The sequence below is a fragment of the Cebus imitator genome, unplaced genomic scaffold (assembly GCF_001604975.1).
Source record: "Cebus imitator isolate Cc_AM_T3 unplaced genomic scaffold, Cebus_imitator-1.0 Scaffold285, whole genome shotgun sequence".
Lineage (NCBI taxonomy): Eukaryota > Metazoa > Chordata > Mammalia > Primates > Cebidae > Cebus > Cebus imitator.
This window is the reverse complement of record NW_016107600.1, coordinates 666,219-685,527: the sequence shown is the minus strand read 5'-3', so window position 1 is coordinate 685,527 and position 19,309 is coordinate 666,219. Positions and strand designations below refer to the sequence as shown.

The following is a 19,309-nucleotide window of genomic DNA, read 5'->3' as shown; positions in this document are numbered from 1 at the left end:
TGTAATCCCAGCTACTCGGGAGGCTGAGGCAGGAGAATTGCTTGAACCCGGGAGGCGGAGGTTGCGGTGAGCCGAGATCGTGCCATTGCACTCCAGCCTGGGTAACAAGAGCGAAGCTCCGTCTCAAAAAAAAATAAAATAAAATAAAAATAAACAGCACAAACAGGGAAAAAAGTTAGAAACGAATCAATAAAATGATTGATAGATAAAAGATTTCTGGTGGCCAGGCATGGTGGCTAATGCTTGTAATCCCAGCACTTTGGGAGGCCGAGACGGGCAGATCATGAGGTCAGGAGTTCGAGACCAGCCTAGCCAACATAGTGAAACCCTGTCTATACTAAAAATACAAAAATTAGCTGGGCATGGTGGCGGGTTCCTGTAATACCAGCTACTCAGGAGGCTGAGGTAAGAGAATCACTTGAACCCGGGAGGCAGAAGCTGCAGTGAACTGAGATCACATCCCTGCACTCCAGCCTTGGCAACAGAGCTAGACTCTGTCTCAAAAATAAAAATAAAAAAGAAAGAAGATGAAATATGTCCATATGAAGACTTGTACATGATTATTCACTGTAGCTTTATTTGTAATACCCAAAAACTGGAAAACTCCAAATATCCATCAACAAGTGAACAAATACACTGTAATATATTCAAACAATAGCATACTACTCAGCAGTAAAAAGGGATGATCGAGAGGCCAAGGTGGGAGGATCACTGGAGGCCAGGAGTTTGAGGTTGCAGTAAGTTTGATCGCACCACCGCTCTCCAGCTTGAGCAACAGAGCAAGACCCTGCCCCTAAATAAATAAATAAATAAATACTATTAATACAAAGAACAACATGGATGAATCCCTTAAGGTAATTATGCTGAACAAAAGCAGCCAGATATACCTCACCCCAAAGAGCATTTACTGTATGATTTCACTTATATAAAATTCTAGAAAATGCCAACTAAGCTGGTAACCAAAAAGCAGATTAGTGGGCTGGGTGTGGTGGCTCATGCCTGTAATTCTAGCACATTGGGAAGGTGAGGCAGGCAGATTACCTGAGGTCAGGAGTTCGAGACCAGCCTTGCCAACATGGTGAAACCCCATCTCTACTAAAAATATAAAAATTAGCTGGGAGTTGTGGCATGAGCCTGTAATCCCAGCTACTCAGGAGGCTGAGACAGGAGAATCCCTTCAATCCAGGAGTCGGAGGTTGCAGTGAGCCAAGATTGTCCCATTGCATTCCAGCCTGGACAACAGAGAGAAACTCTGTCTCAAAAAAATAAAAAAGTTTCGGCCGGGCGTGGTGGCTCACGCCTGTAATCCAAGCACTTTGGAGGCCAAGACGGGCAGATTACCTGAGATCAGGAGTTGAAGACCAGCCTGACCAACACGGTGAAACCCCTTCTTAAATAAATAAATAAATAAATAAATAAATAAGTTTCAAAAAGCAGATTAGTGGTTCCTAGGGATAAAAGAGTAGGAGGGCCGGGCGCGTTGGCTCACGCCTGTAATCCCAGCACTTTGGGAGGCCGAGGCGGGTGGGTCACGAGGTCAAGAGATCGAGACCATCCTGGTCAACATGGTGAAACCCCGTCTCTACTAAAAATACAAAAAATTAGCTGGGCATGGTGGCGCGTGCCTGTAATCCCAGCTACTCAGGAGGCTGAGGCAGGAGAATTGCCTGAACCCGGGAGGCAGAGGTTGCAGTGAGCCGAGATCGCGCCATTGCACTCCAGCCTGGGTAACAAGAGCGAAACTCCGTCTCAAAAAAAAAAAAAAAAAAAGAGTGGGAGGAAGGGATTATAAAGGAGCATGAGGAAATTTTTAGGGATGATGATGATATGGTCACAATCTTGGATGTGGTGACATTTTCATGGGTGTTTATATAGCTTATCAAATTGTATACCTTGGCCCAGTGCAGTGGCTCATATCTGTAATCCTTGCACTTTGTGGGGCTGAGGTGGGAGGATTGCTTGAGCTCAGGAGTTTGAGACTAGCCTGGGTAACACAGTGAGACTTTGTCTCTAATTAAAAAAAAAAAGGAATCAATTGTACACCTTAAATATATATGGTTTATTGTATGTCAGTTATATGGCAATAAAGTTGTTTATTCAAATACGTGTAGACACCAAGCACAAATTACCAACTGGGTCCTGGGCCTGCCAATGGATGCAGCATTTGCCAAAACGGCCAGCCCCACACCTGGAACTTAAAGATGGGGAAATCCCGAGTGGAATCACAACCATCAGTAACAGTTTGGAGACACTTTCTTCTGCCATTTCTCTCCATGTCTGACCCTAGCCAGCTAAGCTAGTTTCTGGAAGGAGCCCTGGTCTGGGATGAACATGACTCTGGCAGCCTCCTAAGATAGTCTCTCTCTGCTGGCTTTGGGAAGAGCTGAGCTCAGGGTTGAGGTATTTTCATAACACAAGAGGAGGAGCAGAGGAGAAGCAATGGAGGAATCAGAAGGAGGCAGAGACGAGTTGGAAGAGAGCGAATCAGAACTGAGTCACCCAGGGCCTGGAAGGGAGCTAAGAGAATACAGACTTCACTCATTCTTGTTTAGGGATGAGAACAGCAAGACCTTGACCTTTTAGTCACATAGAACAGGGGCTCTAATTCAGGTTTCCCTGTTTCCCATCTACATCTATTCCCATCACCCATTTCCATTATGCCGAGTGAACACTATTTACTGTATGTGAGATGATGGCTCTGCTTGCACTCAACACTCTAGAGTACCTTAGTGTGCTAAGACTCGGGGGTCTGAAGGAGCTCACAGTCTAGCAGAGACGGGTCTACATACACAAGTGACTCCAATAATAAAAGCAAGAGGTAATAATAAGTGTTATAAATGAGGTGCTTCCAAACCACAGTGCTTAAAAAATAAATAAATAAAAGAAAATAAATAAATGAGGTGCTACAGAGGAGGGGAATCTTTCTTTCTTTCTTTCTTTCTTTTTTGTTTAAAGACGGGGTTTCACCATGTTGGTCAGGCTGGTCTTGAACTCCCGACCTCAGGTGATCCGCCCGCCTTGGCCTCCAAAGTGCTTAGATTACAGGCATGAGCCACCACGCCCGGCCGGAGGGGAATCTTTATGTCCTGAACAGAGAGATATGGCGATGAGAGAGGAGCAAGGAAGTCCTTATCTAGGAGATCTAGGAGCCCAATCTCCCAGAACGGCAGTAGACACCCCTTAGTAGAGGTGAGAATGGGAATTTTGTTCACAGCTTAGTAGGTGTTCAATAATGTTAGTGTCTTCGTCCCTTCGCATTCTGACCCCAGTCTAACTTTCCTTCAGTCTACCAAAACCCCTGTGTTCCTCCACAGCACGCCGCTTGGTGCCACTGTGCCTTCCGCAACCCAAGTTCTCTCCTGTAATGGAACGTTCTTGCCTTAAAGAGAGAGCGGTGCCGTGAAACGGAGCTCGGGAGGGTATACAGCACACGGTAACAGTTAAGCGCACAAGCTATCGAGGTCAGCCTCAGGCTCATCTGTAAAAGGGAGATAATGAGATTTATTTCATAAGGCTGCAGGGTGGATTAAATGGACATTCTGGTAGAGCTTTTGGCACCAAGTCTGGCACGGAACGAGGGCACAAGTAATACTCGCAACGTTTGTGCGAGCGTGGCCACCTCCTCCGCACGTCCAGTCCCGCCTGGCGCCGCTCAGGAGCCGCCCCCAGTCCGCCTCAGCGGCGCCCAGTCACCCAGCAGCGTTCGCGCCGCCACGTCGACTCCGCTCACCCCATCGACAGCAGGGTTTACCAGACCCGGCCCCGCGCTAGGTACCCGGGGCACCAGGCAGCGCCCCACGCCCTGCCTGGGCCCTCCGATTGGCTCCTGCAGCTGCCCGTTGTCAGAGGCCGTTGCTGATTGGCTTAGGTGGGGGGGCGGGGCGGGCCTCGAGGGGCGAAGGAAAGGCGGGGACCCGGATGTGTGTGGTGGCGGCGGCCAAAGAGCTTGTGTGCGGAGCTGAGAGGCCTATGGATGAGGAGGACGCGGCGGCCCCGGTAGGCGGGGATCAGGGGCGGGGTCCCGGAGGCCTCGGATCTCCCCGGAGCCCGACGTGGGAGGTGGGGGTCCTGGGCGGGGGCTCCGAGGCCAGAGGCGGGGCCCTGCGCTCTTGGTCAGTAGGCTTCCTCCGTCGGCGCACCCTCGGCCCAGTGCAGGGCCTGGGGAGACTGGGCGTAGGCACATGGATAGGCTGGGGCCCCGCTGCTCCCGGGTCTCATCTCAGTGATCAGGCTGTGCCCAGGGAGGAGACAGGGCCCAGTAGGGCCGCCACTCGCCGGTGCCAAGACTGTGGGGTCTGGGCAACCAGCTTGTACCTGGGGTCGAACCCTGGCTGAGTGCCCTGGAGTGGAATCTTAGGGCTGTCTGTTGCACAGGTGCCTACTCTTCTGGGCCACGTGGTGGGTTGTAGCTACTGCATTAGAGTCGTATGTTTCGCACCGGGATCAAATTCAGCCGAGCCAAGGCTTCCTAAGCACCCACCGTGTGCAAGGCAATGTGAGGCCTTGAGAAAACCACTGTCCCAGGGTTTGGGGAATGGGAAGGTAAGAGTGTTTCACCTCTTTCTCACTTTTGGCTCCCAGGAAAAATAATCCATTCATTTATGTGTCGGCACTGATGGTTATTTAAATACCTGCATCATCTCACTTCCATCCATCTGCGCTGCTGCCTAATCTTAGTGGATGTCATTTCTCATCCGAACTGCTGCCAACAGCCTCCGAATTGTTTGCCCACATCTGTTCTTGATCCTCTTGTGATCAGTTCTCCAGACAGCAGCTGGAATGATCTTTAGGAACTGATTAAGCTCATGGCATTTTTTTTGAGATAGGGTCTTGCTCTGTCAGCCAGGCTGGAGTGCAATGGTGCAATCAGAGCTCACTGCAGCCTTAAACTGTGACTCAAGCCATCCTCAGCCTCCTTAGTAGCTAGGACTACAGATGTACACCACCACTCCTGGCTCATTGTTTTGATTTTTAGTAGGGATAAGGTCTCACCATGTTGCCCAGGCTGGTCTCGAAGTCCTGGCCTCAAGTGATCCTCCTGCCTCAGCCCCCCAAGTTGCTGGGATTGCAGGTATGAGCCATCATATCTGGCCAGTCATGGCATTTCCTTGCTTGCAACTCTCCAGAGGTTTCCATCTTGGAATAAAATCCAAATTCCTTACCACTGTCAGTATAGCCTTGATCTGACTCCTGCCTTATTCTCATTGTGTACATTCTCCCTCATATTCCCTACACACCAGCTGTCCGGGCCTTTTTTTCTGTTTCTCTACCATGCCAGCTCTCTTCCACCCAAGGACCTGCGGTTGTCCTTCCTGCCTGGAATATGCCTGTCTTGTCATATGCCTAGTTCCTTTACAACTGAAATGTCACCTCCTCAGAGAGACTCACTCTGTCCACTGCCTCCTCCAGATTCTTTTTTTTTTTTTTTTTTCTTTTTTTTGAGACGGAGTCTTGCTCTGTCTCCCAGGCTGGAGTGCAGTGGTCAGATCTCGGCTCACTGCAACCTGCACCTCCTGGGTTCAAGTGATTCTCCTGCCTCAGCCTCCCAAGTAGCTGGGACTACAGCAGGCATGTGCCACCACGCCCAGCTAAGATTTTTATTTTTTACTCATAGAGATGGGGTTTCACCATGTTGGCCAGGATGGTCTCAATCTCTTGACCTTGTGATCCGCCCGCCTCGGCCTCCCAAAGTGCTGGGATTACAGGCATGAGCCACTGTGCCCGGCCCTCCAGATTCTTCATCATATCACCCTGTTCTTTTCTCCGATGCCTGAAATTATGTCTGTTTATTGCCTGTCATGTCTACCTCCCAGCCTGTGAGAATGGGAATCCTGTCTATTTTGTTCATAGCTCTATCCCTAGCACTGAAAAGAGTGTGCATAGTAGGAGCTCAGTAAATGTTTGTTGAATGGAAGGATGAAGATAGGGATTGTTAAGGTTAATCTGGGCAGCTGGCCTCCAGGCCAGTGCCTTCTCTACATTCTGGGTCACACAGGCTGAGGTGTTTTACTTAGGGCCCTGCTTCCTCCTCAATCCCCTTCTCCCCTTGGCAGGTTTGTTCTCATGAACAAGATGGATGACCTCAACCTGCACTACCGGTTTCTGAATTGGCGCCGGAGGATCCGGGAGATTCGAGAGGTCCGGGCTTTCCGATATCAGGAGAGGTTCAAACATATCCTTGTAGATGGAGATACTTTAAGGTGAGTTCAGGGGAATGCTTCCACATTTTCTTTTCTGTTGCAGATCTTAGAGATGAAAGGGGTTTTGTTCAGAAGAAGGGGACTGTGTACACTGCACTGGGAAGTGGGGATGCTCTTGACTCCACAGGCCTTTCTTTTTCTTTTTTTTTTTTAAGACAGAGTCTCGCTCTGTCGCCCAGGCTGGAGTGCAGTGGAGTGATCTCAGCTCACTGCAACCTCTACCTCCTGGGTTCAAGCGATTCTCCTGCCTCAGCCTCCCAAGTAGCTGGGATTACAGGTATGCACCACCATATACAGCTACTTTTTTAGATTTTTGGTAGAGACAGGGTTTCACCATGTTGGCCAGGCAGATCTCGAACTCCTGACCTCAAGTGATCTGCCCACCCAGAGGCCTTTCTGAGTGGAGCAGTGCATGTTGCCCATCCCTACACTCACCTCTGCCTCTGTCACTGGGTGGCTCTGTCCTCATCCAGCAAGGAGGGAATCCAGCAAGGGTCTGTCCTAGCTGGGTCAGACACAGGAGGCTGCTGGGGTCTCAGGAGCTTCCCAGGTGCTTTCTTGAGAAGACTCCAGTGGGGTACCTGAGTCTCCTGCCTCTGTCTCAGGGATTGGGTCCAGTGAAGAGTGGCTGTTTCAAAGGCAGTGGATTTCCTGTTTGGGGAAGGGCCGTTCGGTCGTGTACCCTGTCTACCTCCTCCTGTGTCTTTCCAGTCCCTTGGTTTGTGTGTGTGTTTCCTCCCTCTTTTCTGGCTTGAACCCCTTCCCTGACTCCTCTGAGCCCATGCTCTCACAAAGTTCCACTGAAGGGGGAAGGAAGTAGTACTGTTTAGCTGGAGGCAAGAAAGCTGAGGAGTGGGAACTGAATCACTGTCTTCCAATCTGTGAAGGGCTTTGGTACAGAGGATAGAGACCAGCGTTCTCCAGCTCCACTGAGGACAGAGCCAGAGGAAAAGGGCCGAAGCTGCAGCATGAGAGATTGAGGTTAGACAGGGTTGTGAGACCTCTCATAGGCAAGTAAGGGAGGCTCTACATTCTTTTCCTCTTGGAAACGAAGAAACCAGGTTTGCACTGGTCTGGTATGGGTTGGATTCCAGCTGGAGGTTGCGACAGGAGTAGGGTGAGGTGACCTTACTTTGCAGGGTAAGGGTGGGAGATGCTGGGGCTCTCCCCCTACTCTTAGGCTAGGCTGCTAACAGAACTCCCCCCTCATTCCTCCTTCAGTTACCATGGAAACTCTGGTGAAGTTGGCTGCTACGTGGCTTCTCGACCCCTGACCAAGGACAGCAATTATTTTGAGGTGATGAAGGCAGTGGGTGGGCAGAGCAGGGAGTGAGCTCAGGGGTGAGATCATTAAGCCCCAAAGAGCTCCTTTACTAGGTGCATGACCTGGGCCTTTTAATTTTTCATCAGGGCTGTCCTGTTGCTGGGAAAAAGGTGCAGGACAGCATGGCCCCTCATTTGAGAGATAGGTGCCCTGAAGACCTGTCACCCTGTCCCTTCTCTCCTGCCCCTTACCTAGGTAGACTTTGACCCATATCCCAAACCTTGACTTACATCCCCTAACCCAAAGCCACCATATAGCACGATCTCCTATCTTTCTCCAAAGCTTGGAATTAATTTTCTAAGTGAAATAGGCATGTACTCTCCCCAGTTCCCCCACTGAGTATCCTTTTTTCTGATTCCTTGTCCTTTGTCTCTTTGAGCCTCAGCCCCTTTAACCTCTTAAGTCCCCTTCCCCTATCCCCAGCAATTCATCCCATTTCCCAGCCCTGCTGACTGTGCCCTGCTCTCTTCTCTCCAGGTGTCTATTGTGGACAGTGGAGTTCGAGGCACCATTGCTGTGGGGCTGGTCCCTCAGTACTACAGCTTGGATCACCAGCCTGGCTGGTTGCCTGACTCTGTAGCCTACCATGCTGATGATGGCAAGTGAGTTGCCTCCTGTGCAACCTGGCCCTTTTCCTATGGATTTGGGAACCTTAGATCTGAAGAACTACCTCAGGGTGGCTTTTCCCATTGGGTGTTTGATAGACTTTTCTGGTCAGGACAGGGAGGTGGCCTGGCAGTTACCCTTGAAGGCTTACAGATTGGAGCGGAGGGTGATGCCCACGCCAGGACATAAGTGGGTACCATCACAGTGACCAGGAGCGGCAAGATGAGGACAAGGCCTCTGCTGTCAGTGCTCGGGGGAGGTTGGGAGGCCAGGCTCGGGTTGTCTGTCTGTGCTACTCTGTCTGCAGGCTGTACAATGGTCGAGCCAAGGGCCGCCAGTTTGGGTCAAAGTGCAACTCTGGGGACCGGATTGGTTGTGGCATTGAGCCTGTGTCCTTTGATGTGCAGACTGCCCAGATCTTCTTCACCAAAAATGGGAAGCGGGTGAGTGGGAAATCCTGGGTGGGATTTACGTGGCTGAAATCTGCCCAAGGATTTGTGGGCAGTGATTAGAAAGAGTCTGCTGACTGGCGCTTGCCCAGGGACCCTTGCACTGTGTTCCCATCTCCTCCAGTCCAGTCTCAGATTCTCCTGAAGTCTCCTGGGTGTAGGAGAAGACACTTCCCATGGCCAGAGGAAGCTGGGACATTGCCCAGATAACAGGCAGAGAGAGGCAAGTTAGTGGAGCAGAGGATGAGCAGGAATTGTGGGGAACAGAACTGGGTGATTTGGGGGAAGGTTTTGAGTAGATAAAAGAGGGGGGAAGATTATGGCCTGGAGGTCCTCTTTGGGTTTTGATTTGAGTACTCTATGTCCTTTCTGTGTCCTGTTTTCCTTGTTTCACATCTTTCCCTATCCTCTTCAGAGAGAGACTAGGCATGGTGAGGAGATGGGACAGGAGCCAATAGAAGAGGGAGACAGGCGGCTCTCTTCCTTCTATCCCACTCCATCTCCCCGCTTGGAAACTGGTTCTCAGGCCTTGGCCGAGGGTCCTGCTGCCTTAGCATCTGCGCCTCAGCACTCTCCTGTCCAGCACACGTACTGAATGTATTTGGCAGCAAGTCAGGAGACGTGTTTGTCTTTTAGCTCCGTAGATACCTTGCTTGGCCAGGAGTACTTAGCACATTTGTAAACTTTTCTGCACCTCTGGGTTATTTTGTTTTTAAATCTGTCAGTGTGTGTGTGATCATCTTAAAAGTACCCTTGGCCGGGCGCGGTGGCTCAAGCCTGTAATCCCAGCACTTTGGGAGGCCGAGGCGGGTGGATCACGAGGTCAAGAGATCGAGACCATCCTGGTCAACAAGGTGAAACCCCGTCTCTACTAAAAATACAAAACATTAGCTGGGCATGGTGGCGCGTGCCTGTAATCCCAGCTACTCAGGAGGCTGAGGCAGGAGAATTGCCTGAACCCAGGAGGCGGAGGTTGCGGTGAGCCGAGATCGCGCCATTGCACTCCAGCCTGGGTAACATGAGTGAAACTCCGTCTCAAAAAAAAAAAAAAAAAAGTACCCTTGTGAGAATTAGGTGGGCTATGGAAAAGTGAGCCAGGTGGCAGCTCCGTCTCTCCCTCTGCTGCAGGTGGGCTCTACCATCATGCCCATGTCCCCGGATGGGCTGTTCCCAGCAGTGGGCATGCACTCCCTGGGTGAGGAGGTGCGGCTGCACCTCAATGCTGAGCTGGGCCGCGAGGACGACAGTGTCATGATGGTGGACAGTTACGAGGACGAATGGGGCCGGCTACATGATGTCAGAGTCTGTGGGACTGTAAGTAGCGAGTGGGAGGGTGGGAGGGGCTGGGACAGAGGAGGCTGGGCAGAACACCTGTGGGCACATGGTCATGTCTGAATTGCTGGGAATGGGGAGTCGGGACAGTGTCCGTGTGGGGTTCTGTAGGATAGCCTGAGCTCTTGATGTGAGTCCTGGAGTCTAGATCTAGGTTTTCTTTAGCACGGGTTCCCTTTTCTTCACTTCCGCCTCATTAGGGAACTCAGGTTAGTGGTTTGACCTTGGGAACAAGTAGTTCTGCTTCGCCTTATTTTGGTTCCTTCAGCTTCTGGTGTCTTCCGTGGCCTTGCATACCTGCCTTTGAGGGGCTGGTGGCTGATCTGCAGGCAAAATGCCTGGATTGCCCTTTTGGCTTGATCCCAGCTCAGCTGGCCCAGGCTTTTCATTAAAAGTGCTGTGGGGCAGGTGTGGTCAGAAGCCCCACACATGTGGTAGAAGGTTCTCAGCCATCTTTTTTGAGGAAGCGTCAATGTCAGTCTCTGTTGTCTTATCCCTGCATTTTATAGAGGATGAGAATGGAGGCAGGTGAAGATTCAGTGAGCATCCTTGCACCTCCAAAGCTTGCTTCATTTATCTTTTCCTCATACCTGCTTTAGTATGGATTTTAAGCTTCTTTGGGAAGTGTGTGGACCTTGAAAAGGGGAAATTCTTCCGGGATTTTAAGTTTTGTTGGGAAACGAGTGAACCTTGAGAAAGGGAAATTCTTCTTATCTGCCCCAATACACTGTGCTGCATTGCTAGTGAATGGACGCCAAGTCCAGGATGTGGCCCTGACCTCCAGTGGCTGCTCAGCCCTCCCACCTCGAATTGTCCCTCTGCTACCCCCTTGCCCCTGGTGTGGCCTTTTTCTCCACTCTCTGGCCTTTCCACCCCAACCCAGGCTGTTTTCAACTCAGTCTTTGATAACAAAACAGAAGCAGTGGGGGGTGGGAGTGGATTAGGAGCCAGGCCTCCCTGGTGGAGTGGAGCTCAGGGAAAATGGCAGAAAGTGTGCTATCCTGCTGCTTCTGACACTCTGCACCCCTTCTGGCATTGGGGTCCCAGGCTGCAGCAGCCTAGGGTCAGGAGGCCTCAGATGCCCACTCCGTGACTTTCACATCTTTCCTTTTATTCCCTCCGTCTACCATCATTCTGACAGCGTCTATAGAGTTAAGCTTGGGGCTGATGTTCTAGCTCTCATCTCTGACCTCTCCTCAAGAGTTTTTTCCTGGCATCCTTTCTCTGCCTGGACCTGTCCCCAGTCTGCTCCCAGCTCCACCCAGGCAATCTTTTCTAATTGATGCAGAATCCTGTAGACATTTATAAATAGCCTTCCTTCCTCTCCACTCTCCCCCCAACACCTTCAGGCCACTTACTTAAGAGTATTTTTCTCGGGCGGGCGCGGTGGCTCACGCCTGTAATCCCAGCACTTTGGGAGGCCGAGGCGGGTGGATCACGAGGTCAACAGATCAAGACCATCCTGGTCAACAAGGTGAAACCCCATCTCTACTAAAAACTACAAAAAATTAGCTGGGCATGGTGACGCATGCCTGTAATCCCAGCTACTCAGGAGGCTGAGGCAGGAGAATTGCCTGAACCCGGGAGGCGGAGGTTGCGGTGAGCTGAGATCGCGCCATTGCACTCCAGCCTGGGTAACAAGGGCAAAACTCCGTCTCAAAAAAAAAAAAAAAAGAGTATTTTTCTTTTTTAGACATTAGCTTTTGAATTGGGCCCTTCTCTCAGAGCCTCACCCCAGCTTGGGCCGAGAGGCAGGGTGGGAATACCCTTACTGGGGCACTCATTCCTCTGGGGCCAACTTGAGGATAAGCCTCCTAAGGGACATGTGCTTTCTTCCACTCATGCCAACTTCCTATTTTTGTTTTTGGGTTTTTTTTTTTTTTTTTGAGACAGGTTCTCACCCTGCCACCCAGACTGGAGTGCTGGCTCACTTCAGCCAATTGCTGGGATTGCTGGCATGAGCCACTGCACCAGACCGCAACACTTGTTAGATTTGAGTCTCTGGATATAGACAGACCTGGCCCTTTCTTGAATGGAATTCTTCCCCTGCCTTCTGTGGCCTGTTTCCCCTCCTTAAAGAGTCCACCTCCCCAGAGTTCTGAGGGGTTGAGGAATTGCTAGGGCACTTGCTCAGGGATGGGAGTGTTGCCTTTGGCCTTATCCCTGCCCCGAGGCCTTGCAAAGTGAGGTAATATGGGAGGGGGCTGGGGGCAGTAGATACAGCTAGGGGATTCGACCCATTCTGTGTTTGTGCCCTGTTCACAGCTCCTCTGACAACTCCTTGGTGACAGAGACAACAGCTTTGGTACACACAGGGTGGCGAATGAGGCCCCACCCTGCCAGGGGTCCTCCCCAGACCCAGCCCAGAAGGAGGCTGTGATGGGGCCTGAGCTGGCCAGAGGAGAGTGTGTACTTGGTTCCTGTTTCAGTTGCTTCTGGGACTTCAGGGCACTGAGACCTTCCTTGCCGCTGTCAAGAGAGATTAGGGTCTCTGCTGGCAAGAGGAGGAGGGGGGGATACCAGCAGGGGAGAAGAGGCTGGGAAGGCGCTGGTAGAGGGAGGGTGTGGAGTACAGGAAGCTGTCCACACTCTGATCTGCAGCCGCCACTCTGTGGCACTGAGTCACCTCTTTGGTGTCTTGGGGCTTTGGTGGTGGGTATGTATTGGGAGAGAGACCCAAAGAAAGGGCTCCCTCTTCCCCCACCAAAAACACAGAGGCACATTTCTGTTGACTGGACATTGTTTGAGAGGCGGGCATATAGGGTAGAGTCGTCTGGGGAGTGGTCATTGTCCTAGTTGGCCTAAGGGACTATTGTTGTTGGAAGTAAGAGCTAAGATGAAAGGTCATTTCCTTGTTTGTGACTGGCAGTTCCTGTGTAACCCCATTTCTGGATTTAGGGAGAGGCAGCAATGTGTGTTGGTCACTTCATTGAGTCTTCCCCCAATGTTTTTGGAAATTCAGGTAATTTTATCCTGATTTTACTGTTGAAGAAACCAAGACTTAAAGAGATGAATGCCATTTGCCTGAGGTTAGTGGCTATTAAGTCACAGGAGTTAGAATTTGAACCCAGGTCTGTTGGATTCTGAGGCACAGATTGAGGGACCAGCATCAAGGTCCTAACGGGTTAACCTTCGCTCCTCCTCTAGGTTTCTAACAGCTGTAGGCCAAGGAGGCAGAGAAACGTATTCAAGAAAAAATCTGTCAGGGAGGCCAAATACTCCCTCCACTCCCACCCCTCTGAGTTCTTTGGGAAGGCTCAGGAGGTGTTGGGGGATCTTTGCCCAGGAGCAGGAGAATGGATGGCTTTCACTATGAGGGCTGGGTGGTCCCCTCTGAAGAGGGCTCACCTGTACACTGTACGGGTACCTAGTTGTCCAGGATGTCAGCATTCTATCTGAAGTGTTGTACAGATGGCAGGTGGATAGTGGGTTTTAGAGACCCAGGTTGGGGCAGTCTGTTCTGGCTTTTAGCATGGGAAAGCACCCCCACCCCATCCGGAGACAGAAGTGCAGCAGCTGTCGTCTTCTGGGTTGAGGCAAAGGGAAGGGCTGGGCGGGTATTTCCCAAGGATCAGATCGGGATCGGCTGTCTTTTGGCTCTGGAAATGAACACAGTGTTTCCTATACTTAGGCCAGTTGGATAGAATGGGTCAAGGGCAGCTGTGGTGTCCCCCACCCAGTTCTGCAGTGCTGGGTGGAGAGGGTGGGCTGGGGGCTGCTCTGCCTGGGTGGAGTCTAAACTAGTTAATGTGCATCCAGCCACACCCCTCCTGGCTTGCTGGGGAGAGATGCAGGGAGGGAACCCAGACTGAGCAGAGAATACACCATGAACAGAATTCAAACAGTGTGGCCTTGGGGCTGGATGGGCTTAGGTGGTCTCCCCTGCATGCTGGCTTTCCCCTCATCCATCCCCAGTCATCTTTGGAGAGGAGAGAAGGATGCACTTGAGGTGGCAGGGCTTTGGGGATCCAGGGCTGAGAAGGGCACCAAGCCCCTCTGGTCCTGCTCTCAGAAGGGGTTAGTGGCACCCCGCTCTAAGCCCCTGAGCCAAGCAGCTGGCCATTTGAAGCGGGGAGTCGGGGTGTGGGAGCAGCCTCTGCTGGAGACACGCACAGGCTTCTGTGCTGGTGCAGGCGGGCATCATTCCTTTCCTGTTCAGGCAGGAGTCTGTGAGAGGTGAGAGGTGAGAGGCTGGTGTCCCAAAGCTTGTCAGGGAGACATGGAGGAGGTCCCCAGGCAGCATGTTTCTTCAGGGCTGCAGGGGTGGGAGGGTAGAAGAAAGTCTTGAGGAGCAGTTGGGCTAATTAAAAGGGGATTAAGGAATCCCAGGTGATGCTGAGGGTGGGGAAAAGAGGGGATGGGGTTGAGTCATCACTATTACCATGACAACTGACAAATAAATCCTCCCAGATTGGGGGCTGCCGCCCCATCGTGCCCAGGCAGGACCATTGTGGGACTGGAGAGCCCCAAGAACCCATCAGTCATCTCCCCTCTTCTACCTCCATGCCCCTACTCCAGCCCGAATGAGCAGTGAGGGGCTGCGAACAGCTAAGCCTGTCTGTCTTCATTTTGACCTCTTCCCTCCCTCACATGAAGTGAGGGAGTACAGCTGGGCATTCTGGGTCCCTGGGCTCCCCTCAACACCTCCCTGACCCAGCTAAGAACAGCTGTGTTAACAGCCAAATAAAACAAGGACCTTGAGAAATTATGAAAGGCCCATCCCAGGCAGAATTGGCTTCTGAGCTCACCCCCTTGCCCTGAATATCTGGGCTTGGCACCTAACTTCTGCATCTTCCCTGTCCCCATTAGGCCCCCGAGAAAGTTGTCAAGTTTCCTCTCAGCCTGGTCTTGCTTCCTCTTTCCCCTGTTTCGGGACCCTGGGCGGACCTTTCCCAGCAGGACAGGCTGCAGGGCTCTTCAGCAGGGCAAGGATGCAGCTAGAGCCCTCTGGTGTGCTGATCCCCTTGCTATGCCGCTTTCCCTGGCCTCCCAGAAAGCGTTGGCGGGGGGTGCATTCAGCAAGGGGCTCCCCCTGCTTATGCTCTCCCCTTTGCCTCCCCCCGCATCCTGCTCTTCCATGCTGGCCTAGAACTTTGGGGCCACATTGTACCTCTTGGATTCTTTCTCTTTCAGCTAGGAGTTTTTGTCAGACCTGGGAAAGTGGGACCCAGACTGCCTTGGGCCCAGGTTTCCAGGGTGGTGTCAGCCTGTCTCCTGACACCCATCTGGCTCTTCCCCCACAGCTACTGGAGTACTTAGGGAAGGGCAAAAGCATCGTGGATGTGGGGCTGGCCCAGGCGCGGCACCCACTCAGTACCCGCAGCCACTACTTCGAGGTGGAGATCGTGGACCCTGGAGAGAAATGCTACATCGCCCTGGGGCTGGCACGGAAGGTGGGCACAAGGGCTGAGCTTTTTTGCCTATGGAGTTGCTCAGGTCTGGGGCTGTTGGGCAGTGCCAGGAAGCTCTTGGGGGAAGCCAGGCTTTGGAGGGAGGGTGCTAAGCTGAGACAGAACACAGCTGTATGTAGCTGCTGTGTAAGAGTACAGACCCCATGTGACTGAGGACCTGAGACAGGTCGTGACTGCACCACACACTGAGGCCTAGCTGGGGGGAGTGGGGCATGCGGTGGTTCTGGCCTTAAATGCTTGACTAATACTTTCCTCACTCTCCTTGGTTTCCCTGAAGCTGCAGTGCCTGTAGGGCACTGTCTGGGTTGTGGCCTGTTCCAGAGATTCAGAAGCCGCTCGCGACTCTCTCCTGTCCTCTTATTTGTGCATGGGACTATAGATTTTCTTTTTTCTTCTTGGTGCAGGACTATCCCAAGAACAGGCATCCTGGCTGGAGCAGAGGGTCTGTGGCTTATCATGCAGGTGAATATTGGACTGCCTGGGAAAGATGGGATGGTGGAAGAATGGAGGCATAGGGACATCCACTTTCCCCTCTCCTGGCCCCTCACAAATGGCCTTGCTCTGTGCCTGCTGCTGGCTGACCACACCCCTCCGCTGCCCCATTCCGAAATCGCTAGTGCTTCCTCATTTGTGTTTTCCTCCCAGCTCTGGAAACCAGGGGAGCAGGACAGGGGAGGGAGATCTGGGCCCAGATGGGACATTCCAGGCCTCTGCGCTGGCCACCTCTGTGCCTTTCCTGCAGATCCTGCAGATTCCTCATTCTCTTTTTTTTTCACTGCTCGGTTTCATTTAGGGCTTTCTTTTTTTTTTTCACTCTTGTTGCCCAGGCTGGAGTGCAATGGTGTGATCTCGGCTCACCTAAACCTCCACCTCCCGTGTTCAAGCTATTCTCCTGCCTTGGCCTCCCAAGTAGCTGGGACTTCCAGACATGTGCCACCATGCCGAGCTTATTTTGTATTTTTAATAGAGACGGGGTTTCTCCATGTTGGTCAGGCTGGTCTCGAACTCCTGACCTTAAGTGATCTGCCCGCCTCGGCCTCCCAAATTTCTGGGGTTATAGGTGTGAGCCACTGCACCTGGCCTAGGGCTTTCGTAGAAGAAAATGAGCCCAGAGTTTCCCAACCCACTTCCCCCCGCCTGCCCTCCCTGTGTGCTCCTTCCTTCCTTAGGGCCCCCTCCTCTGACTCCCTTCCTGAGGGAGTTTCCCCCTTACCCCCTTGAGCGCATGGACTTTACATCTCTTTATTTTATCTGATGCCCCCTTCCCACATCTCTCCTTTTTTTTTTGAGACCGAGTCTCGCTCTGTTGTCTAGACTGGAATGCAGTGGCGCAGTGTCGGCTCACTGCAACCTCTGCCTCCCAGGTTCAAGTGATTCTCCTGCCTCAGCCTCCCCAGTGTCTTAGATTACAGGCACATACCACCATGCCCAGCTAGCTTTTGTATTTTTAGTGGAGATGTTTTACCTGTTGGCCAGGGTGGTCTTGAACTCCTGACTTGAGGTGATCTACCCGCCTCGGCCTCCAAAGTCCTGGGATTCCAGGCATGAGCCACCGCCCCAGCCTCTCTCTCCATCTTTGTTCCATCCTGACACTTCCCTTCCTCTAAGGGGTGGGAAGTGTTCAGCTTCACAGGGCCGCTCTAGGGGTATAGCGTCAGCCCTCCTTCTTCAAGTGTGTGTCCTCTCCCCTCCCTCCAACAGACGACGGGAAGATCTTCCATGGCAGCGGTGTGGGGGACCCCTTTGGGCCACGCTGTTACAAAGGGGACATCATGGGCTGTGGAATCATGTTCCCCCGGGACTACATTTTGGACAGTGAGGGTGAGTGCGGTGGGGGTGGCCAGCCAGGATGCTTGGGGCAGAGGGTGGAAGGATACCACAGGAACTCAGGTTTCCTGGTCTCCTAGGGGACAGTGATGACAGTTGTGACACAGTGATCCTGTCTCCGACTGCCCGGGCTGTCCGGAACGTCCGGAATGTCATGTACCTGCACCAGGAAGGGGAAGAGGAAGAGGAGGAAGAGGAAGAGGAAGAGGATGGAGAAGAGATAGAGCCGGAGCATGAGGGCAGGAAGGTGGTGGTGAGTAGGCAGAGTTTGGGGTGGGACCAGGGTTCTTGGGTCTGGGCAAAGGCTGGGTATTAGTGGGGAATAGAACTCAGAGCCAGGGTGGGAAAGATGGGAAGCTCTGATGCTGCCCAGAAGGTGTTCTGAGCACCAGGGGCTGCTTAGATGGGGAGACGGTCTTGGGATGCTGTTTTCCAGCCTCAGCACACCCTCTGGTGGTCACTTCCCATATCCCCCTAACTGCCCCTCTCCAGCCTCTCTGGAAGTTGGGGTGATTGGGTTCAGGCCTGTGGAGCTCCAGCATCCTCAGAGAAGAGACCAGAGCCTGCCTGCTCCATTTTTCTCCCCACCTCCTCCCCAGGTTTTCTTCACTCGAAATGGCAAGATCATTGGGAAGAAGGATGCTGTTGTTCCTTCTGGAGGCTTCTTCCCCACCATTGGAATGCTAAGCTGTGGGGAGAAAGTCAAAGTAGATCTGCACCCCTTGAGTGGCTAGGGCCTCCCTTCCAGACCTGCCCCTTCTCCCTACTCACCCTCTGCTGGAGCAGGCACCCAGTTCCTGACTCCCAGAGGATTCGTTTGCCCAGGAGGCACCTGGAGGTGTGTGGTCACTCTGCCCCTACCGGCTCAGGCCCCTGTCATGCTTCTCTGTGCCCATGTTTCTGACTTGGTGTTGCCACTGTTGTCAGTCCGTGGGCCTGAGTCCCTGGTTGGACAGGAATGGACCCAAAGAATGATGTTGGTATGTGGGTGGTCCCACTCGCTTTAGTCAGCGGGCTTCTGGGTCCGCCTTTCCCTTACTGGCCCCTTGTGGGTGGAGAGGCGTGAGCACCTTCTCTCAGCTGCTATTTGGGCATGATGCTTTGTAGAGGGTGGAGTAGACAGCCCCCTCCCCTACTCACTGCAGTATTTCTCCTTGAATTCCTCTTTTTTGTTTTCTGTCCTGGTTATGTGAACCAGTTGCTGCTGTCATACCCCTGGCAGGGCTAGGGGCTGCTCTTTGGCCCTCTCTGTCCTTTCACTAGCTGCTGCCCCAAGAAGACTCCTCCAGGCTCTCCATTCTTTCCCTCGAGAACTGGCTCCCCACCCCAGCCTGCTCAGGCACCTGCAGAGAATCTGCATCTCTGGCTCCCCATACCTGGACCCGCATGGGTGGGTGGCTGTTGCATGTTTAAGAGAGAGGGGCTGTGAGGTGATAGGGCCCTGAGGCCTTCACGCCTTTCTCCCCTTCATCCTTTCCTTACCTATGCCACCCATGTCCCTAGCTCCTGGGAACCGGGGGCTGAGGCTCTGGGGCCTGTCTCCCCCGCCAGGGTGAGGACAAGACTCCAGAGCCTTAACCAGGGCAGTGTGGCCACTCCCTCCCCTTTTCCTGCCCCGTCCCGTGCCCCAGCTTGCTGCTTGTGCCAGTTGCCTGTTTTGCTTCAGTGGTTGATTCTAGCACTTACATGTGTCCTCTCCACCAAGCCCTCTATCTCCTTCTAACCCCTCGACCCCTGACCCCCTCCCCATAACAGTGACTTCTCCAGGGAGGAAGAGGGAGCAGGAGCTGTTGGCCTTGGTTTGCACAGAGCGGGTAGGGCTATGGGGAAAGCAGGTGAGCTGTTGTGCTGCTGGGCCTCCCTTTGGCCCTTGCTTCAGGCCCTACCCTATGATGTATGAAATGTATGTACAGACCAGAGATGTTTATACAGCCAATAAAGATGGAGTTTCCATATTTGTCAGTATGGCTGGAACCAGGAGCCTTTCCAATCCGCAGGGCTAGGAACAGGACTGCCGGATGGGGGCAGCCGAGGGCAGCTTGCTTGTGGGGAGATGGGAATCATATGTTCCATGGACCTGGCTAGAGGCCTGGGCCCTGGGATGCCCCAGGAAGTACAGATACGTCCCCTGGGAGATGAGGGTTTGACCTTCCTGTAAAT

At 52.6% G+C, this 19,309-nt stretch overlaps 1 protein-coding gene and 1 long non-coding RNA gene across 3 annotated transcripts; one reads left to right on the top strand and one right to left on the bottom strand.

The window, feature by feature from the left end:
- Nucleotides 1–1,973: 1,973 nt before the first annotated feature.
- LOC108284874 lies at nucleotides 1,974–3,036 on the bottom strand. 2 transcript variants are annotated; one of them, XR_005195934.1, is made up of 3 exons: nucleotides 3,000–3,036; nucleotides 2,189–2,506; nucleotides 1,974–2,010 (listed from the first exon to the last, which is right to left on the bottom strand). It is a non-coding gene; the product is annotated as an uncharacterized LOC108284874 (long non-coding RNA). The 2 variants fall into 2 exon arrangements; XR_001817368.2 differs by lacking the exon at nucleotides 1,974–2,010 and having other exon boundaries at nucleotides 2,039–2,506.
- An 832-nt stretch (nucleotides 3,037–3,868) lies between these two features.
- SPRYD3 (SPRY domain containing 3) lies at nucleotides 3,869–19,114 on the top strand. The gene is made up of 11 exons (XM_017501780.2): nucleotides 3,869–3,996; nucleotides 6,054–6,200; nucleotides 7,422–7,497; nucleotides 8,002–8,126; nucleotides 8,438–8,573; nucleotides 9,708–9,893; nucleotides 15,155–15,304; nucleotides 15,727–15,784; nucleotides 17,024–17,143; nucleotides 17,230–17,402; nucleotides 17,749–19,114. The coding sequence occupies exons 1-11, from the start codon at nucleotides 3,974–3,976 to the stop codon at nucleotides 17,881–17,883; spliced, it is 1,329 nt and encodes a 442-aa protein (XP_017357269.1). The 5' UTR covers nucleotides 3,869–3,973; the 3' UTR covers nucleotides 17,884–19,114.
- Nucleotides 19,115–19,309: the final 195 nt, after the last annotated feature.